This window comes from Arabidopsis thaliana, assembly GCF_000001735.4.
Source record: "Arabidopsis thaliana chromosome 1 sequence".
NCBI classification, from domain to species: Eukaryota; Viridiplantae; Streptophyta; class Magnoliopsida; order Brassicales; family Brassicaceae; genus Arabidopsis; species Arabidopsis thaliana.
Window position 1 is genome coordinate 3892221 of NC_003070.9, and position 18348 is coordinate 3910568.

Below are 18348 nucleotides of genomic sequence, written 5' to 3' on the forward strand. Positions count from 1 at the left end.
TTGTTGTTAGCATAAACTAAAATGGATGAAACCAATTTCTATCAAATACATATTTTTTTTAGCCATTTAGAGTACATTGGAAAACAAGTATTTCAACTAAATTACTCTAAGACAATTTTTCTTCAATCTTTTATGAGATAAAAATTTTGGACCACTTTTCTTTTCTGTTCTTTGTGGATAATAAAACCAAACTTCACTGAATTATAGCTTCAATTCACATTGTACTGAATTTTTAGATTGATCTCAAAATAAAGTTTTTTTTCTAAATATTATCTTTTATCGAATACAATTAATTAAAGGGTAAATTGATTAAGTTGCTTTGCTTTGTATATAAGACCACCATCGCTCCATCCTCTTTCATCAGTTAAGATAATATATATTCAGTAATTAAGAGAGAAGAAATAAACACAAAAATGTTGGTTAAAGTTTTCTCTTTTTTCATCCTTATGATAACAATGGTGGTTATTGGTGTTAGCAAAGAATATTGTGATGACAAACAGTCATGTCAAAACTTTTTGTTGGAGCTTAAGGCGGGTTCATCGTCACTCTCGGAGATTAGACGTCGTGACTTATTGATCATCGTTTTGAAGAATTCCGTACGGAGGATCGACATGGTTATGATTGGTGTGATGGATGATACAAAACAACATGAGGAGATGGAGAATGATTTGCTTGGTGTGAAGGAGGACACAAAACTATTTGAGGAGATGATGGAGTCGACAAAAGATAGGATGATCCGTTCGGTGGAGGAACTCTTAGGAGGAGAATTTCCTAATCGTGGATCTTACGAGAACGTCCACACTTGGCTCAGTAGCGTTCTTACTAGTTACATCACATGTATCGACGAAATTGGTGAAGGTGCCTATAAACGCCGTGTCGAGCCAAAGCTTGAAGACCTCATTTCTAGGGCAAGAATAGCTTTGGCTCTCTTTATCTCCATTTCACCGAGAGACAACACCGAACTTATCTCGGTGATTCCCAATAGCCCTTCTTGGTTATTCCATGTTGACAAGAAAGATCTATATCTCAATGCTGAGGTAATAAAACAGAACCCTTATATTTTGAAATTATAATTTGATAATCGTGAAAACCCATATTAAGGATTTACTTGATACTCAAGTAACAAATATTTAGGATTTTTATATTTACCTTTTATTGTATTTACTTTTAGGTAGATAATTCATTTTCCTTAGAGATCAGCCCTTGTATAAAAATAGACCTTAAGGTCACGTAATGAAGAACACAATTCGATCGATATGTTTGCAACTCTTAACAAACCTTTTATCCTTTTTTTTCTTTCTTTCTACTGCTTATAGAATTTCTTCCGTTTCTTATAAAGCAGGCTCTAAAGAAGATTGCTGATGTTGTGGTCGCGAAGGATGGGACCGGAAAGTACAGCACAGTGAATGCGGCCATTGCAGCGGCACCTCAACACAGCCAAAAGAGATTCGTCATCTATATAAAGACAGGCATTTATGATGAAATCGTCGTCATTGAGAATACGAAACCCAATTTAACTCTTATAGGTGATGGTCAAGATTTAACCATCATCACGAGCAATTTAAGTGCTAGCAATGTTAGAAGAACGTTCAACACCGCAACTGTTGGTAAGAATTTGTATTCTCTTCTTGAATAATTTATAGTTTTCTCTTCTTTATACCAAACTATAACATTCTTAAAGACATTACTAATTATTCTAGAAATATATTTGAAGCTTCTAATGGTAATGGATTCATCGGAGTAGACATGTGCTTCCGAAACACGGCCGGGCCGGCAAAAGGACCAGCTGTTGCCCTCCGTGTGAGTGGTGATATGTCCGTCATTTATAGATGCCGTGTCGAGGGATATCAGGATGCCTTGTATCCTCACAGTGACCGCCAGTTTTATAGAGAGTGCTTTATTACCGGCACTGTAGATTTCATTTGTGGGAACGCGGTGGCGGTCTTTCAATTCTGCCAGATTGTAGCAAGACAACCTAAGATGGGGCAGAGCAATGTCATAACCGCTCAGTCACGCGCATTTAAGGACATTTACTCGGGCTTCACGATTCAAAAATGCAACATTACTGCAAGCTCGGATCTAGACACGACAACCGTTAAAACGTATCTTGGAAGACCTTGGAGGATATTTTCAACAGTCGCAGTTATGCAGTCTTTCATCGGTGATTTAGTTGATCCCGCTGGCTGGACTCCTTGGGAAGGAGAAACTGGTTTGTCAACTCTCCACTACCGCGAATATCAAAACAGGGGTCCAGGAGCTGTGACTAGCAGAAGGGTGAAGTGGTCAGGCTTTAAAGTTATGAAAGATCCTAAACAGGCTACAGAATTCACTGTAGCCAAGCTCTTAGATGGAGAAACTTGGTTGAAAGAAACTCGAATCCCATATGAAAGTGGATTGTAATAATGTTGTTCCATGCTTCACATGTATAACGTACTAAATAAAAGATATTATTCTTCTATAATTTTTTCCATGATTTTCTACAAAGATGGTAAGAAAGTGATATCAGGGAAATATCACGAAGGGATTTACTATCTTGAAGGCACGGTTGTTAAGGCTGAAAAGAGTGTACCACATGCTGAAAATGGTGGAAAAAGTGTTGTCAAGGCTGTAGTTGGAGTGAGGAAGAAGAAGTCAAGGAAGGTGACTTTCAACGTGAATTTAATTTAAGGACCTACTCCATATGGCTTTGGAACAAAGGAATCATCAGTTCAAGGTGGAGATGAATCCTCAACAGAAGAATCAGATTGTTTAGAGGAGGTTAAATCTGCGAAAAGTGAAGGACCTTCTGATGACCAGCCACTGTTGAGAGATCACAACAAGGAGTGGATGTTGTGTGATAGTAAAATGAAGGATGAAAGGATTACGATGCCAGAAAGTATCATTAAGAAAGGGGACTCGTTAAAGTTGAAATGAAAGAGTTGGAAAAAGCTTCAAGGATTCAGGGAATGGAGGTTAACAGAGATAAAGCTAAGGGAGTTCTAGCTCTGTTACAAGAAAGTCAGGAAAAGGAAGCTAAAACTTTCAAAATGAATGAAGCTACAGTAGTTGGTACCAACTACATCTCATTTCAGATTAATGAGCTTAACTACAGAAGGGAAGGAATCGGGAACCGAACTTATGGACACAAGATTTCAGATCATCACAGATTTGGTATCCAAAGGAGATGTTGTCCTAAACAAGATACTAAAAACAATTGAACCAACAGATGTTATGACTCAAGCAATAGATGGAGAGGACTTTCATGCTTGCTACGATCTCCTCAACATCGTAAGGAGGACGACACAGCTCCAGGTAACTCCACTATCGATATTGTACGCTGGAAGGAAGAACAGCAGAGAAACAAGTCAACTTTGGGAAAAATTGTTATGTCGATAGGAAGACTTCATAAGGGTTAATGGAGTTACCTGTAGGCGCCTGGAAATACGGTGAGGAGACTTATATTCCAGGTGGAGCTGCAGATTCTGATTCCATGTGGAGTTTCTGTGATGAAGATTCAAGAAATCCGAGTTAGGATTTCAGCGGCTCAAAGGGGAAAAAGAATCAGCAGCAAGAGAGGAGATGATTCATGGTTAAGAGAGTACCTGAAGTCATCAAGGAGAAAAAGAACACCAGTTCATCAAAGGAGCTGCTGTGAAAATTCAAAGTTAGAATGTTATGTAATCTATGAAAATCGAAAGAGACCTAATGAAGGAAGATCAGGTTAAGAAGAGTTACCGGAGCTCATCTTAACAGATGAAGGCTTCGTTGTTCATTGGAGAAACAGTCCTAGTGTTTGTGACTTGATCTTGCAGGACTGTGAAGAAGCTACCTCGGAATATTTTGGAGCCGTGTTAGAAAGTGATAGGTTCCATGAAAGTTTCAGCGAGAAAACTTGGTGGATCAAGAAACAAAAAAAAAGGAGGGAATTAGGGTTCTCGGGCAAAATCCAGAAATTGAGATGGAGCAGCTACAGCCTAAAGGCAATAGAAATTGGGGGGATAAAATTGCTCACCTTTGGATTTCTGGAAGTGACAGTGGAAGATGGAGCTCGTCGGAAGAAACCTACCGTGGTAACAAAATTGAAATTTGTCAACTTTCAAAAATTTTGAATTCTCAGAAGATCTTAATCTCTAAGTGTGAAGAAGAGACAAGAGAGAGATTAGATTTACCTGAGATTTGCAGAGGAATCAATGGTCGGATTCGCGGGAAAAGAGGTGGAGCTCACCAATGGAGACTGAAATTGAATTTGAAGTGTCTCAAAATTTCAGAAGAGATACTCTCTAATCATCACAACAACGAGAAAATGAGAGATTGGAGAGTACCATGAGTTGTGCGGTGATGGTGGCGGTCCGATTCGGCGGAGTTAAACGCAGCCGGAGTTAATTGATGGTGAAGATGATTGTGATGTTGTGATGTGTCACGGACGAGAGGCCTGGATGAGAGACGAAGAGAAGTCTCTTGTTTCACCAGAACGGAGAGCAACCAAGAAAAGGTGAAGGTTTGCAGTTGCTTTCGCCGGAGGTAGCCATCAAAGTAGTCAGAATCTGAGTTTGATTTTGTCATCGAAAGGCAAGCTCCATCTTCTCCATGTCGAGAAAAAGAGAACTCGGTGGGGAAAGGAGGAGACGATGGCTGACGGGAAAAAAGTCCTATGTTCGTCGAAGGAGGTTGGAATCCGGCAGTGGTGTTGATTTCACGAGATGACGTTGGTTGTCGGAGATGTCGATGTCGTCGTGGAAGTGTGTTGTTGCCAAAAGGTGGAGATTGTTATTGAGTTTGACCAAAACACAACATTGGGCTTTTATTGGGCCAAACGGAGTTGACATAAAGAGAAGAAGAGCAAAAGTAACCCATCACATATATATATATATATATATATCTACGTGGGATATGAATCATAATAATATGATAAGAGTGATAGTGGTGGTAACTAGATGTCATATTTAATGTTTAGAGAGAAAGAGAAGAAACGAGAGACTAATATAAATGATTTAATGTGAATATGAATTATTTAATGTTTTTTAATAAATAAATTTATATGCATTTTGCTTTAATATATGTCATATTTTCTTATGTTTATACAATTTTTCTAATATAAAACTCATAAATTTTAAAAATATAATTCAATAAAATAGTCCTTGTGATTAAATGGCTATTGTAATTAAATATGAAGTACTAATAAATTTAGAAAGACTAATAGTATATTATTTATTTTAGTTTATAAATTTAATAAAATAGAAATTTACATTTTGATAATTTTTATATTATTTGGTTATAAAATATTAGAAATTTTTCCATATTTTCAAATATTTTCATATTTTCTTATTTTATTTTTTTTCATTTCACAAAAATCTAATAAAAAAGAAAATAAAAATAGTTTCATAAAATTTAATTAGCGAGATTATTTGTTGTTTAAAATCCTATAAAGACGTACTAAGAAGAAAATAATTTTGACTTTTCTATAATATAGATTAGTTATTTTTTTATTTATTTAATTTCTCCTAAAACCATTAAAAGAGAGGCTCTTAGATCTCAGTCAAATAGTAACAACATGTTTTTCAAATCTAAGAAAAGAAAATTATCTTATGGGTTGTCATATTGCTGTTAAATCAAAATCAAATATTTTTCTTACCTAAATAAATGGTCAAATTATCAAAAAAAAGAAAATATTGAATTGTTTGACAAATTGCTAATAAATTAAATCATTTTATTATGGTACATAATCTGTAAGCATTTAATTTTGAAAAACTTTTCAGCCTATATAAATCTCACGTAAATTCCAAAACACACAGAACAAGAAAAATGGTTGCTTACGTCGATAAAAACTTTTCATTGGCTTGTTTTTTGGTTTTACTTCTTTTTGTTGACTCATCGTATGCAAGGTTTAATATGTTGGTTACAAAAGATCAGATCCACACAATATGCACCAAACAAGATATCAATTCTTCATATTGTTTTCAAGTTCTAAACGCAAATCCTGAAATTGCTAGATTAGATTTTCCTAGTCTCTTCAAATTTGTGCTTAATTATCAGGCTCAAAATATTTCGGATACGCTGAAGCAGTTTAAATTATCAGGAGGTTACACGCCGGGTGTTGAATCTCAATATAGCTTATGCATAAAATTATATGGATGGGCTTTCGATAATCGTGATAGTATCCTCAGATATTTGGCTGCCAAAGACTATAACAGCGTAAGCACTATGATCGGTGGAACGTTGGAAGATATGTTTACGTGTACTGATGATTTGTCAACAATGAAGCCAGTACCACAATTTTTTATGACGGAAAGTAATTTGATTAAAGAATTATCTAAGATTCTCGCAGTGATTCTTGAATGTTTCATAAGTAAGAGAAAAGAATTCTGTAATTGAGATCTATAATAATAATAATATTAGTATGATTGTTTTCATTATAATAATAATAATATTAGTATGTTTACATGTGGCTAACTTTGACGCTTTCTCTTGCTTATGGCTCTTTGATGATGCTTGTCTCTTGGGTCACTCGAGTTGCAGAAGCTCTTAAAATCGATCTCGATTTCTGGAAATCTTTGTTCCCGGTAAAGGATCTAACTTTCATTACTGTTGTTTCTTCATAAATTGTCTTGCTTTAGGTGTGTTTGATTTTGAATGGGACACATCTTTAGATTAAGTGTGTAAGTAGTATTGATGGAACTGTATGATGATGATTTTGATTGTTCAGGTGGCTTTGGCGCATACAATTGGACATGTTGAAGCGATAGTGAGTATGTCTAAAGTAGTAGTGTCCTTCACACACACATCATCAAAAGCAGTGAGGCAGCCTTTGGCGTCCTTGTCTCAAGCCTCTTCTTGGGCGAGTCATTCCCTCTACATGTTTACCTCTCCCTCTTACCCATTATTTGAGGATGTGCTCTTGCTGCTGTTACGGAGCTCAACTTCAGTATGATAGGTACTTAACAACATCCTATTGATACCTTAAGAAGCTAATGCAATTCAATGAAATGTTTTGAGATGTTGATATACGGGTGTTTCTTGGGGGTTTTCAGGGTTTATGGGGGCGATGATATCAAATTTGGCGTTTGTGTTTCGTAACATATTCTCAAAGAAGGGAATGAAGGGGAAGTCAGTGAGTGTGATGAATTACTATGCTTGCTTATCTATGATGACTCTTCTCATTGTTACTCCTTTCGCCAATTATGTGGAAGGTCCCCAAATGTGGGTTGATGGTTGGCAAAACGATGTCTCCAAATCGGACCAAACTTTGTCTAGTAAGTTTATATTGATGTTGTACAATACAAAAGAGACAAAAAAAATCAAAGAAGTTGATTTAAAACCTTGTAAGGTATTTGATTCTAAATGTTTGAATTCAGGTGGGTAGTGGCACATAGTGTTTTCTACCATTTGTATAATCAAGTCTCATACATGTCTCTCGACTAGATTTCACCACTGACATTTAGCGCTGGAAACACAATGAAGCGGATCTCATTCCTCGTTGCCTCTATCATCATCTTCCAAACCCTCTTAAACATGTCAATGCCCTGGGTGCTGCCATCGCGATTCTTGGAACTTTCATTTATTCTCAGGTAAAAAATAGAGTGAAGAAAAATCATATTCTGCTTGTTCTTTGTCTAGGAATGCTTGAACCTTTAGTGATAACTCTATGAATTGGCCAATGTGGTATCGCATTTTGAATTCAATCTTGAACTTAAAGCTCTTCGATTCCTGAGCTGATGATGTTCTTTTGTTCGTTTTGAATCTTTGAGCATGCTAAGGAGTGAGGAAGTTGGAGGATAAAAGATAATTCCTGTGAAGATCTCAAGAGGCTTATGTAATCGTAGGATATGTGCAAATGGAGTTGGAAGATCAAACACCTTAAAATCTTTGTCTACTTCTACATGATTGTATAATATATACTTTACCTTCTTCCAGTAAAATCTAAAGTTCAACTAGTTGACTAATCTAATAAAGTTGATGATACGAGACCTACTAATATATCATATTTTCTTTTTCTTGGAATGTTTATTATAAGCTTCCTTATTCTTTTCATTGGAAGTTTGCTCGTTTTTGTTCTTCTTCTTATGTGTCTTGGTGAAGTGATGAGCTGACTCGTGGGTCAATATGGCTAATTTATTGTGGAGTTGCTATACAAATTTCTGGCAGGCCCACAATTTCTCAAATATATGTTGAGTTACGATCGTGATCTCCCAGTTTCGAAACAAGCAATGTTCACAAATGTTTTAAACTGCAATCAGGGTTAGTACTAGCAACACAATCAACGATGGAAGGAAGATGAATAGCGTGTGATTCCTCTGTTTTCCTATGTTTTGGCTTGCTCTGTTTTCGTCAGGGTTTATGTCTATCATTTTCGTACATTGTTGAATATTATAGCATCACACCATCTATAGATTCTTAACAAGCAACTTTAGAAAATCTTTTAAAATATTATATAAAACAAAATATGAATTAAAAAAGTTTAAAAAAAAAACTCTTAAAAGAGAAAAAATAGGTTTTAATTAAGAGATTTTTGATACACTTTTTCTTTTGTTAAAAGCCCTCTAATATTTCATTATTATTTTGTATATCAAAAATGTTAAGAATTCTATCAAAGCCTATAATCATTGAACGTTTTATTTTTTGTCAATCAAAGCCTTTGTATATAGTCCTTTGAACGTTATTTTCATGAATATAGTTCTTCGTATAACAATAAAAGTAGGCGAATTCTGATTTTCTCGGAACGAATCATTGTAAATTGGGGACGTATCCAGTGCCACGTACCTTACAAACATTAATTTTGACATGCTACATGTAAAATACAATACTATAATAAATTGAGTTTATTTTATAAGATCTCGCTGTATTTTTACAGTGACTTGAAAAGTAAAGTGAAAGTTAAAATAAATAAAAAAAGGAAATTGAGCCAATAAAGACATTAACAATTGGCCAACCAACCTCCACCCGTCTCTGTTAATTCTACAGAGAGTAATTAAGACTCAGAGGCTTCTGTCTATCTGACTATCTATATTGTCTAAGATATGGGTTTTGCCAATATTCGAATAGTGAATGTTTCAGTATTTGAACATTTGTTGGAATCGGTTACTCATAGTAACTTTTAAGTTTTGTAATTAGCTATCGTCGATAACTTTAAATTCATACTTCCTCTTAAAGATTCATGTTTTAGACTTTTGTATTCTTTCACAAAATTGCATGTTATAAGTTTCCGATGTAAATTTAATTTTTGTTACTATGAAAAATAAAAGATAATTTTTTAATTTTTAACGATTAACTTCTATCATCATTCTTTGCAATTAATTATCTTCTTTAAATAGGAACTTCACTAGGATAGATCAAATAAACAGAGAAATAAAGTAGCTTCTATATTTGTGTTTATTTTCTTCTCAAAAAGCTAAACCCTTAACTAAACAACAAAAAAGTCTATAGCTAAGAAGAAGACTTGACGCTTGCAAATGTAAGACAAAATAATTATGCATCCCCTTAATTAATGTTGCCGAAGAAAATATGCGATGCCTAATGTGTCCCCTATGAACACATACCTTAAAATATATCATTATGGAAACTGGAATTTAACTAGATCAATATTTCACAAAAAAAAAAAACCCAGATCTTTAATACTGTCATACTGAAAATTAAGTATACTACTGTAATTAGGCTAAAATCTAATTATATAGTAGTAAAACATATACCAATTATATACAGTATGAAGTAAATGCACACAGATGACAGATGGTTGGTGAGACCAATTACTAGTTGACAGATTCACTTCAGTACCCATACATATACTTTCTCTATATAAGAACCCTAAATCTCTATTCACTCTAAACTTGTTCAAAACTCTGACTAACATTCTTCTTCACTTATCTCCCATCTTTCTCTCTTCAATAATAATAAACATGGATCTCACCGACGTAATCATATTCTTGTTCGCTCTCTATTTCATCAACCTATGGTGGCGCCGGTACTTTTCCGCCGGAAGCAGCCAGTGTAGCTTGAACATTCCACCGGGACCAAAAGGATGGCCACTAGTCGGAAACCTACTCCAAGTCATATTCCAACGTCGCCATTTCGTCTTCTTAATGCGTGACCTACGTAAAAAGTATGGTCCAATATTCACCATGCAGATGGGACAACGTACGATGATTATCATCACGGACGAAAAACTCATCCACGAGGCACTAGTCCAACGCGGCCCTACATTCGCTTCCCGGCCTCCGGACTCGCCGATCCGGCTCATGTTTAGTGTTGGGAAATGCGCTATAAACTCGGCGGAGTACGGATCTTTGTGGAGGACTCTGAGGAGGAACTTTGTGACAGAGCTAGTGACCGCGCCGAGAGTGAAGCAGTGCTCGTGGATAAGGAGTTGGGCTATGCAGAATCATATGAAGAGGATTAAAACGGAGAATGTTGAGAAAGGTTTCGTGGAGGTTATGAGCCAATGTAGGCTAACGATTTGTAGTATCTTGATCTGTCTTTGTTTCGGTGCCAAGATCAGCGAGGAAAAGATTAAGAACATTGAGAATGTTCTTAAGGACGTTATGCTTATAACTTCTCCGACGTTACCTGACTTTTTGCCGGTTTTCACTCCGTTGTTTCGGCGTCAAGTTAGAGAAGCTAGAGAGCTGAGGAAGACGCAGCTCGAGTGTCTCGTGCCGTTGATAAGAAACCGTCGTAAGTTCGTTGATGCAAAGGAGAATCCTAACGAAGAGATGGTTAGTCCGATTGGTGCAGCTTATGTGGATTCTTTGTTTCGTTTGAACTTGATCGAGAGAGGTGGTGAGCTTGGAGATGAAGAGATTGTGACTTTGTGCTCGGAGATTGTCTCTGCCGGTACGGACACGAGTGCAACGACGCTTGAATGGGCGTTATTTCATCTAGTGACTGACCAAAACATTCAAGAGAAGTTATATGAGGAAGTTGTTGGAGTTGTTGGCAAAAACGGCGTCGTTGAAGAGGATGACGTGGCGAAAATGCCTTATTTAGAAGCCATCGTGAAAGAGACTCTCCGACGACATCCTCCGGGACATTTTCTTCTCTCTCACGCCGCCGTGAAAGACACGGAGCTAGGAGGGTATGATATTCCGGCAGGGGCGTATGTGGAAATTTACACTGCTTGGGTTACTGAGAACCCGGATATTTGGTCGGATCCTGGTAAGTTTCGACCCGAGAGGTTTTTAACCGGTGGGGACGGGGTTGATGCTGACTGGACGGGGACACGTGGTGTTACAATGTTGCCTTTTGGTGCGGGTCGTAGGATCTGCCCGGCTTGGTCTTTAGGGATTCTGCACATCAACTTGATGCTTGCAAGGATGATCCATTCGTTTAAATGGATCCCGGTTCCGGATTCTCCACCCGACCCGACTGAGACGTACGCCTTCACGGTCGTTATGAAAAATTCTCTCAAAGCGCAAATCAGGTCAAGGACCTAACGGATATGTTTAGTTTTTGTAAGCGTGTGGGGTAATTAAAAGTTATAATTCCTTAGTACGTCACATTAATCTTTGCTATTTTTAATGTTGTTTATGTCTATCTTTATCTATTCTCAAGGAGTGTAAAATATATATAATCATATGCAGTTTCTGTTCCTTCATGTGTTTGTACTTTGTAGGTATAATTGTTCATCAATTACTTTAAGTATTAATGCCACAATAGTATATAGTTGTAGATATTTGTGTGGACAGTCTAGTCAAGTCTAGTCAAAAGCGATTTAATATTTAGATTCTATTTTCGATTTATTTCAATTATAAGTATATCTTGTACCACGACGAAATGTGGGTAAATCTGACGCAGACGTATTCAAATTTAAATGAACTTGTCAGTAGTAAGGTGGACATTTAAATTCCACCCCAAGTATGTTGGGGCTAGCTAGCCAAGTAGTACGGTGAACAACATTAACTTCGATCAAAAGAAAATTTTTTCTTTATCAGAAAAATAAAACATACTTCTTAAACCGTAATGTATGTACACTGTCACTAATATTCGTTAAAAATACATATATAATTTTACAATGAAACAAACGAAAAGTAAATAAAAAATAGATATATCATTGCGAGAAGTTGAAATTATTTTTTGGCCACCGACAAGGCGACAACTACAGTAAACTTAAAAGATGAATTCTTACTTATCATATGTGAATCACTCGCTTCAATTATTAGTTGTCCTTATAAAGAAACTACTATATGTTTGTAAGATCTAGATTATAATATGATAAACGAACAAATAATAGTAGGTCAACCGATTAACTTAAAATTGCAAAACATTCACACCGAGTGTCCGAGTCACTGACCATTAAAAAAGTCATCTTATGTTTTAGAAAATTAAGGAATGATGGATCTAAAGTTTCTAAATATGAATGTACAAAAACGAAGGTGAAAAGTAAGTGAAGTTTGTGTGTTGGCCTCACTTGGTGAATGAGTAGCAGTGAATTTCTAACCTTCCAAGCCTGTCATTGGGCCAACCGTGCATTAATTTTAGGGCAAAATCATATGCCAAAGATAAACCTTTTTTTTTTTTCTTACCGACAAGTCTTTGATTCTTTCACTTAATTTTATATGTACGAGAGTTTGTTTTTTCTTTTCATATGTGTTTTTGTTTTATTTTAAAAGTAGTAATTTTGGTTCAATATTAACAACAGTTCTGAAATATTAAGTCTTAAGAAAAGCAAATCCCATTTCATAATATGAATATATCAAAGTAAATTCCCTTAACCTTTAACCATGCCACATTTAGCTTGACTTACATAGGCAAACATAGGTGATAAAATGGAAACATTGTTTCTTTCCTTTTTTAACAATAATTAAATTTTGAAAAATGGTCGGCCCTAAATGTTTGAAATTTCAGAAAGTTGTTTTTTTTTTGGTTCAAGAAGAAACTTATTTAATACATGGTGGGCAGAAATGTCTAGACCTTGAATGAACTCAGAATTTTACAATTAAAATTCTGATCAAGGACATCGAGACCCACATCGGCTATCTTCTTGGTCTCGGTGCAAGATCTATAGATAATATTATACTCATCATAAGTTTACTTTTTTTTGTAACATCTGATTTTGCTAATAAACTTGCGTCGCATTGTCTGTGTTTATTTATCATAAATTATATATATTTTAAAAACATTTCAGAATCATATATTTCCAAAATTACACGAATTTTTTTGTTTGAATAGAAAATTCATTAATAAGTTATAATCGAAGAAGAAATTAATTTGTAAGAAAGTGATTCTGAACAAAAAAAAAATAGACAGTGAGATATGTGGATCTTTGGATTTATATTGGACCTAAACCAGATAAATGGGCTTTAACATTTCAGTTTTGCTTCTACCTGCGAAGTCCGTAGAGGCAAAGACTATATAAAGTATGAACAATACATCGCCTTTTTTTTTTTTTTGAAGTCTAAAACCCCCCTCAAAAATCAGACGACGACAGCGTTGGAGCTTTCCTTTGATATGATAGAGGATATACTCTCATGGGTTTCATCTAGATCTCTTCCACGATTAAAATCCATCTGCAAACCTTGGGAAACCCTAATCACAGATTCAAGATTCATGAAGAAGCACTTGTAACACATGCGTGGCCGTGAGCAACAATTCACTGTCTTCAACAACGTTTCCAGTTCCGAAGTTTCTAACAACTTGTCTGGTTCCACAGATTCTTGTGTCGGTATCGATTTCGACGAACTCGAAAACCCTTGTTTGAATTTGCAGGTTTTTCAACCAATTTCGACATTAAATTGTTTGGTACAGAACATGTATCATTGTGATGATTTATTGTTATGAGAACCAAAAAACTTTAGTGGGTTGTTGTTGATGAAAGCTTTAATGGGTTCTTAGAGTTACCAGATTCTAGTGTGTGTTTGAGAGGAACTCCTTATTGGTTAGGTTATCTAAATGGTGTACCTTATGGGACGATACAGAGTTTCGATTTCTATAAACAGAGATTTAAGTCTTTGTTTCTTACTCCTTCATGCGTTGTGTCTGAGAAGTTGGAGAATTCTCTTTCTTTAGGGGTTTTCAGAGGAGATCGACTTTCGTTGTTACATAAGTCCCGAGTAACAAGTAAGATACACTTGTGGGTGATGAAGAAGCATTGGAGTAGGTTGATGACAGTTGGTCTACCTGAATTTCCCATGTGTCCGAAGTATTCAAGTTACTTCATTGAGAATCATGGTAAAATTGTGCTATCTATTCATCACTTAGGGTCTATTAGTATCTACATTGTTGGAGAGGATCAAGAATGTCAAAAAGTTAAATATTCTTCTATGGATCGTTCAGTTGGTGGTTCTGGTTGCTACTATGTTCCGAGCTTGCTTCCGGTTCCCGGTTTTCTCTAGGCGGGAAGAAGAAAGGTCAGGTTATGACTATGGAAACAAAAAGAAAGATTGACTCAAAGAATGATGTCATGGTTTTTCTTGTTGTTGTTGGGTTTTGTCACTACATTTGAAACTGTGTTATTTTAACTTTTTAACGAAGAAAGAGTATGCAGCTTTCATCGAGACTGTTTGTCCTTCATGCGGTAGTACCCCTGCGTGTTGTAGTTCCACAGTTTCTTGTGTGGGTATTGATTTCCACAAACCTGAAAAATCTGGTTGGATATTGCAGTTTTCAAAAGCTAATTCCTTGGCGGTCAATATTTCTCATTGTGACGGTCTATTGACCATTCTGTGGATGTGGACGGTCTTGGATACATTTATAACCAATCATCAAGTCATTATGATTACCAAGTGGTAAGTTTTTGTTGTGATGTCAGAATTAAAGATCCATCATATCATTATCAAAAGAAAAGAAAAGATTCATCAAATCTTGAAGTCTATACATTCAAATCTGATTCTTGGAAGGTTGTTGATGAAAACCTTTTTTGGGATCTATGGATTACCATTGTCAAGTGTGTGTTTGCGAGGATCTCCTTATTGGCTAGGTTACAATAAGAATGATAATCAACTCATGTAGATACAGATTTGATTTCGTAAAAGAGAGATTTGAGTCCTTGTTTCTTCCTCCTCAAGCCATTGGGTCATGTAATTTGGAAACGTGTCATTCTTTAGGGATTTTCAGAGGAAATCAACTTTCTTTGTTACTTGAATGCCACGAAACAGGTAAGTTACACTTATGGGTGATAAAGAAGCAGAAAAAAAGCATGTCAACAAAAAACCATGTTTATTAATTGAAGGATTATTTCTTTCTTACAACTCTTCTTATTCCTTGCACACACAAGAAGAAGAAAAAAAAAACTCTTCTTATTAGTGAATTTCATAATAGGGTAAAAGAAACATTTCATGCAACGGAAGATGGAAATGCAATGAGAGGGTTCTTGCGACAAACATCGAGACCAAAATCTTCAGCTAGATCAGGTTGATCCCCATTTGGTCCAGGATCGACACTCCAGTCAAATCGGCCTACAAGGTTGGCCAATGTAACCTCTACCAAACCCATAGCAAGATTTATCCCGGGACAAATTCTTCTACCTGATCCGAATGGGATGTATTTCAAATCTTGTCCATGATAATCCAAAGTTGAATCTAAGTGTCTCTCTGGTTTGAATTCTTCTGCATCCGGTCCCCATATCGCGGGGTCTCTATGGATTGACCAAGCATTGATTAACACCTGGAAATGTTTCCATTACAAGTTTAGCCAAATCGTTTGTTATATATATTGGAATAAGATGATGGTCAATTATTCAATTGTTATAATTGAATACCTCGGTCCCTGCGGCTATGTCATATCCCTTTACTTTAACATCTTCAGTTAATAGTCTGGGAAGTATTAGTGGAAGAGGAGGATGCACCCGAAACACCTCTTTAATCACTGCTTTCAAGTATCTCATATTTTCAACTTCTTTTTCTTTTATGTATGAACCATGTGGCCTAATGGTTGACCGAATCTCGTTTTGGAGTTTCTTCATACACTCTGGATTTCTGATCAGCTCCGTCATTATCCATTCTAGTAGAGTTGAACTTGTTGAAATACCTCCTATAAACATATCCTGATATCAAGTCATGAAAAGTTGCATGTCATTACTCAAACTTGAAAACTCTAGGTTAGTTATCAATGAATTAGCTTATAATGATCCTACCAAGATCATAAATTTTATGTCGTTTCTTTGAACTTTGAATCCATTATTCTTTTCTTTTTCGATTGATAACAGTATATTGACGAAATCCGCTTTATGTTCGCCCGCCTCTAAATGTTCTTGCACCACTTTTTCCATAAGATCACTATACGCTCGACTCACTTCCACAATCTTAGAATTGAAACCGTTGATCCTGTCTATCCATGCCAAAGCCGGGACATAGTCCCCGATTGGGAACTCGCGTAAAAGCTCCATGATCTGCCTCACTCGCTTCTTGAGACCCCCTGCGGTTTCGTCCTCCCAATATTTTTTCCCCAAGGAAACTCTACTCGTGACATCACTTGTTAGAGTAACAAAGAGTTCACTCAGATTTTCTGCTGAAGAAGAACAACTTGCTTTCTCTAGCTTCTCCATCATTGCATTTACCTCTTCCTCTCTTACCTTCTCAAAGGATGCAACCATTTTGTTGGTGAGTAGATTGAGAATGCAGACACTCTTCATCCAAAGCCACAACAAAAAATCATTATCAGTTGATTAAAGGATATATATACTATATATGAGAATTTGTGGTACATATATATGTGTGGGTGCAAGTTATAAAAAAGATAAATATACATATATATGAAAGAGGGCTTAGTAATGAAATACCTTCATCTGTCTCCAATATTCTCCATAGGGACCAAAAACCACATCACGCCCACCATTCATAAGTCCATGAACGGCTTTTGATTTCGGGCGGTTGGCAAACTTAAGATCGTGTGTTTTCAATATCTCATGAGCTGCTTCGCTGGAGGAGACTACGAGTATGGGGACACGGCCAAAATGAAGCAGCATCAGTGGGCCATACCTGAGGCTGAGGGAGTGGAGGGAGCGGTGAGGGTGGAGGCTGAGCTGGTGGAGGTTTCCAATCACTGGAATTCGCCATGGAGATGGTGGTAAGTTCACTTTTTTGGCGGTTCGTTTGAGGAATTTTTTAAGTAAGAGAAGGGTTAAGAGGGTCGTTAAGCACAGAGAAACCATCAATGTCATTTCCATTTCTTGAATATTGCTCATGTATGAAAATGAAAGTGTATGATTTGTGATTTTTAACTCATCTTCTGCTGGTTATTTATAGGGTTTATTGGAGCGTGAATAGTTTGATTGCATAATTGTGTACGTTGAAAAGTAAAAAATACTTGAAACAAAAAATATTTGAAACGTGAAAAATATTATAGTCAGTTTTCTGTAACTATATCTAGTCGTCTCTTTTGAACAACTTGTCCTTGCATTTTGGGTTTATTGGAACTAGTTCTACTTGTTATTTAATAGGGTTTATTGGAACTCATCGTTTTTTGTGAACAAACAAAGCATGAATAGTGAGAAATTGTCCATAGTATGATTCCTATAGTCAGTGGCTATCGTCAGTGGCTACTTTTCAAATAGGAATTGTCCATACGTTGAAGAGTAAAAAAGTACTATAGTCAGTGGCTCAGTGCCAGTGGGCAACTATATCTAGTCGTCTTTTTTGAACAACTAATCCTTGCATTTTGGTCATTTCATTTCTTCATTTTATTCTCTGCTCTTACCTTAGCTTGTTGGGCCTGAGGCCTTTTCTGATTTTTGCTCTGGATTATTTCTTTTGTGTTTGGGCTTGTAGCCGTCATAAGCCATTCGGCCTTGCAATTACCCCTTTTTAATGGGGAAAAAAAATGTTTGTGTACGTTAGTAATATATAACACTACAGTTATTTTTTGTTAATTCATATTTAACTGTTACGACAAAAAAAAAAAAAAAAAAATCATATTTAATTGTTTCATTATAATCATGAGAATAAGTTTAGCTAGCTGACATATGATAGTAGTTATAATTTTGACTGTATTTTTGTTTACTTAGAAAATAGTATACAAACTATAGTGTTTGGAACTAGACGTTCTTTTTAACAACTCGTATTAGAATATTAAAATCGTAAAGTTTTACTAATTTGATATATACCTTTTGACTTTTGTATTTATGAATAAGAACCATCAGTTTTATTAGAATCAGTTTAGATGATAATGATAATGTAGTAATAATGAATTGGATTGTACTTCTGTAAGAAAATAATAATATACTGAAGTTAGTTTTAGAATTAAATTTAGATATCAAATCTTATATGTTGATTTTGATTGGTTATTATTTTTGAAAATTAATAATGTATTTCGTTTTTAATTAAATTTCATTAATTAAATTAGTATTTGACTTTTTAATCTTTAAAGAGATAAATTAATTTACTCTTTAAAATTTTATTTCTAATGGCATACCTATGTAATTACTTACAAAAATTAAGGTTATAT

At 35.6% G+C, this 18348-nt stretch overlaps 6 protein-coding genes, 1 non-coding gene and 1 pseudogene across 10 annotated transcripts; 6 read left to right on the forward strand and 2 right to left on the reverse strand.

The window, feature by feature from the left end:
* The first annotated feature begins 359 nt into the window (after positions 1-359).
* Positions 360-2457, forward strand: AT1G11590 (Plant invertase/pectin methylesterase inhibitor superfamily). Its single transcript, NM_101032.3, has 3 exons — positions 360-1037; positions 1343-1607; positions 1715-2457. The coding sequence occupies exons 1-3, from the start codon at positions 414-416 to the stop codon at positions 2398-2400; spliced, it is 1575 nt and encodes a 524-aa protein (NP_172625.3). The 5' UTR covers positions 360-413; the 3' UTR covers positions 2401-2457.
* A 452-nt stretch (positions 2458-2909) lies between these two features.
* On the forward strand, positions 2910-3799 carry AT1G11591 (uncharacterized protein; the record flags this gene model as incomplete). The annotated part of the gene is made up of 4 exons (NM_001331998.1): positions 2910-3048; positions 3092-3291; positions 3411-3699; positions 3792-3799. The coding sequence occupies 4 exons, from the start codon at positions 2910-2912 to the stop codon at positions 3797-3799; spliced, it is 636 nt and encodes a 211-aa protein (NP_001320244.1).
* On the reverse strand, positions 2959-4714 carry AT1G11592. Of its 2 annotated transcripts, NR_143558.1 has the most exons (7): positions 4302-4714; positions 4149-4213; positions 3992-4041; positions 3715-3870; positions 3582-3625; positions 3405-3480; positions 3048-3316 (listed from the first exon to the last, which is right to left on the reverse strand). It is a non-coding gene; the product is annotated as an other RNA (non-coding RNA). The 2 variants fall into 2 exon arrangements; NR_143557.1 differs by having other exon boundaries at positions 2959-3318; positions 3582-3628; positions 3715-4041; positions 4149-4697.
* A 1067-nt stretch (positions 4715-5781) lies between these two features.
* On the forward strand, positions 5782-6389 carry AT1G11593 (Plant invertase/pectin methylesterase inhibitor superfamily protein; the record flags this gene model as incomplete). The annotated part of the gene is made up of 1 exon (NM_001160855.1): positions 5782-6389. One exon carries the CDS (start codon positions 5782-5784, stop codon positions 6349-6351), a length of 570 nt encoding a protein of 189 aa, NP_001154327.1. The 3' UTR covers positions 6352-6389.
* Positions 6390-6410: 21 nt separating this feature from the next.
* AT1G11595 lies at positions 6411-7479 on the forward strand (annotated as a pseudogene). The gene has a single exon.
* Positions 7480-9729: 2250 nt separating this feature from the next.
* On the forward strand, positions 9730-11675 carry CYP77B1 (cytochrome P450, family 77, subfamily B, polypeptide 1). Its single transcript, NM_101033.4, has one exon. The coding sequence runs from the start codon at positions 9870-9872 to the stop codon at positions 11400-11402; it is 1533 nt and encodes a 510-aa protein (NP_172626.1). The 5' UTR covers positions 9730-9869; the 3' UTR covers positions 11403-11675.
* Positions 11676-13358: 1683 nt separating this feature from the next.
* On the forward strand, positions 13359-14598 carry AT1G11608 (F-box associated ubiquitination effector family protein). Its single transcript, NM_001123798.1, has one exon. The coding sequence runs from the start codon at positions 14046-14048 to the stop codon at positions 14298-14300; it is 255 nt and encodes an 84-aa protein (NP_001117270.1). The 5' UTR covers positions 13359-14045; the 3' UTR covers positions 14301-14598.
* Positions 14599-14641: 43 nt separating this feature from the next.
* On the reverse strand, positions 14642-17118 carry CYP71A18 (cytochrome P450, family 71, subfamily A, polypeptide 18; the record flags this gene model as incomplete). 2 transcript variants are annotated; one of them, NM_001198035.1, is made up of 5 exons in its annotated part: positions 14642-14831; positions 15289-15570; positions 15665-15949; positions 16040-16531; positions 16685-17118. In NM_001198035.1, the coding sequence occupies 5 exons, from the start codon at positions 17069-17071 to the stop codon at positions 14763-14765; spliced, it is 1515 nt and encodes a 504-aa protein (NP_001184964.1). In that variant the 3' UTR covers positions 14642-14762. The 2 variants fall into 2 exon arrangements, with proteins under 2 accessions (NP_001184964.1, NP_172627.2); NM_101034.3 differs by lacking the exon at positions 14642-14831 and having other exon boundaries at positions 15102-15570; positions 16685-17071.
* Between the last annotated feature and the right edge of the window lie 1230 nt (positions 17119-18348).

Excerpts from the sequence above, each read along its gene's own strand:
- AT1G11590 (NM_101032.3), top strand. The coding sequence starts at position 414 with ATGTTGGTTAAAGTTTTCTCTTTTTTCATCCTTATGATAACAATGGTG. Across the intron at positions 1,038-1,342 it reads ATCTATATCTCAATGCTGAG|GCTCTAAAGAAGATTGCTGA; the intron begins GTAATAAAACAG and ends CTTATAAAGCAG. Across the intron at positions 1,608-1,714 it reads GTTCAACACCGCAACTGTTG|CTTCTAATGGTAATGGATTC; the intron begins GTAAGAATTTGT and ends ATATATTTGAAG.
- CYP77B1 (NM_101033.4), top strand. The coding sequence starts at position 9,870 with ATGGATCTCACCGACGTAATCATATTCTTGTTCGCTCTCTATTTCATC.
- AT1G11608 (NM_001123798.1), top strand. The coding sequence starts at position 14,046 with ATGAAGAAGCATTGGAGTAGGTTGATGACAGTTGGTCTACCTGAATTT.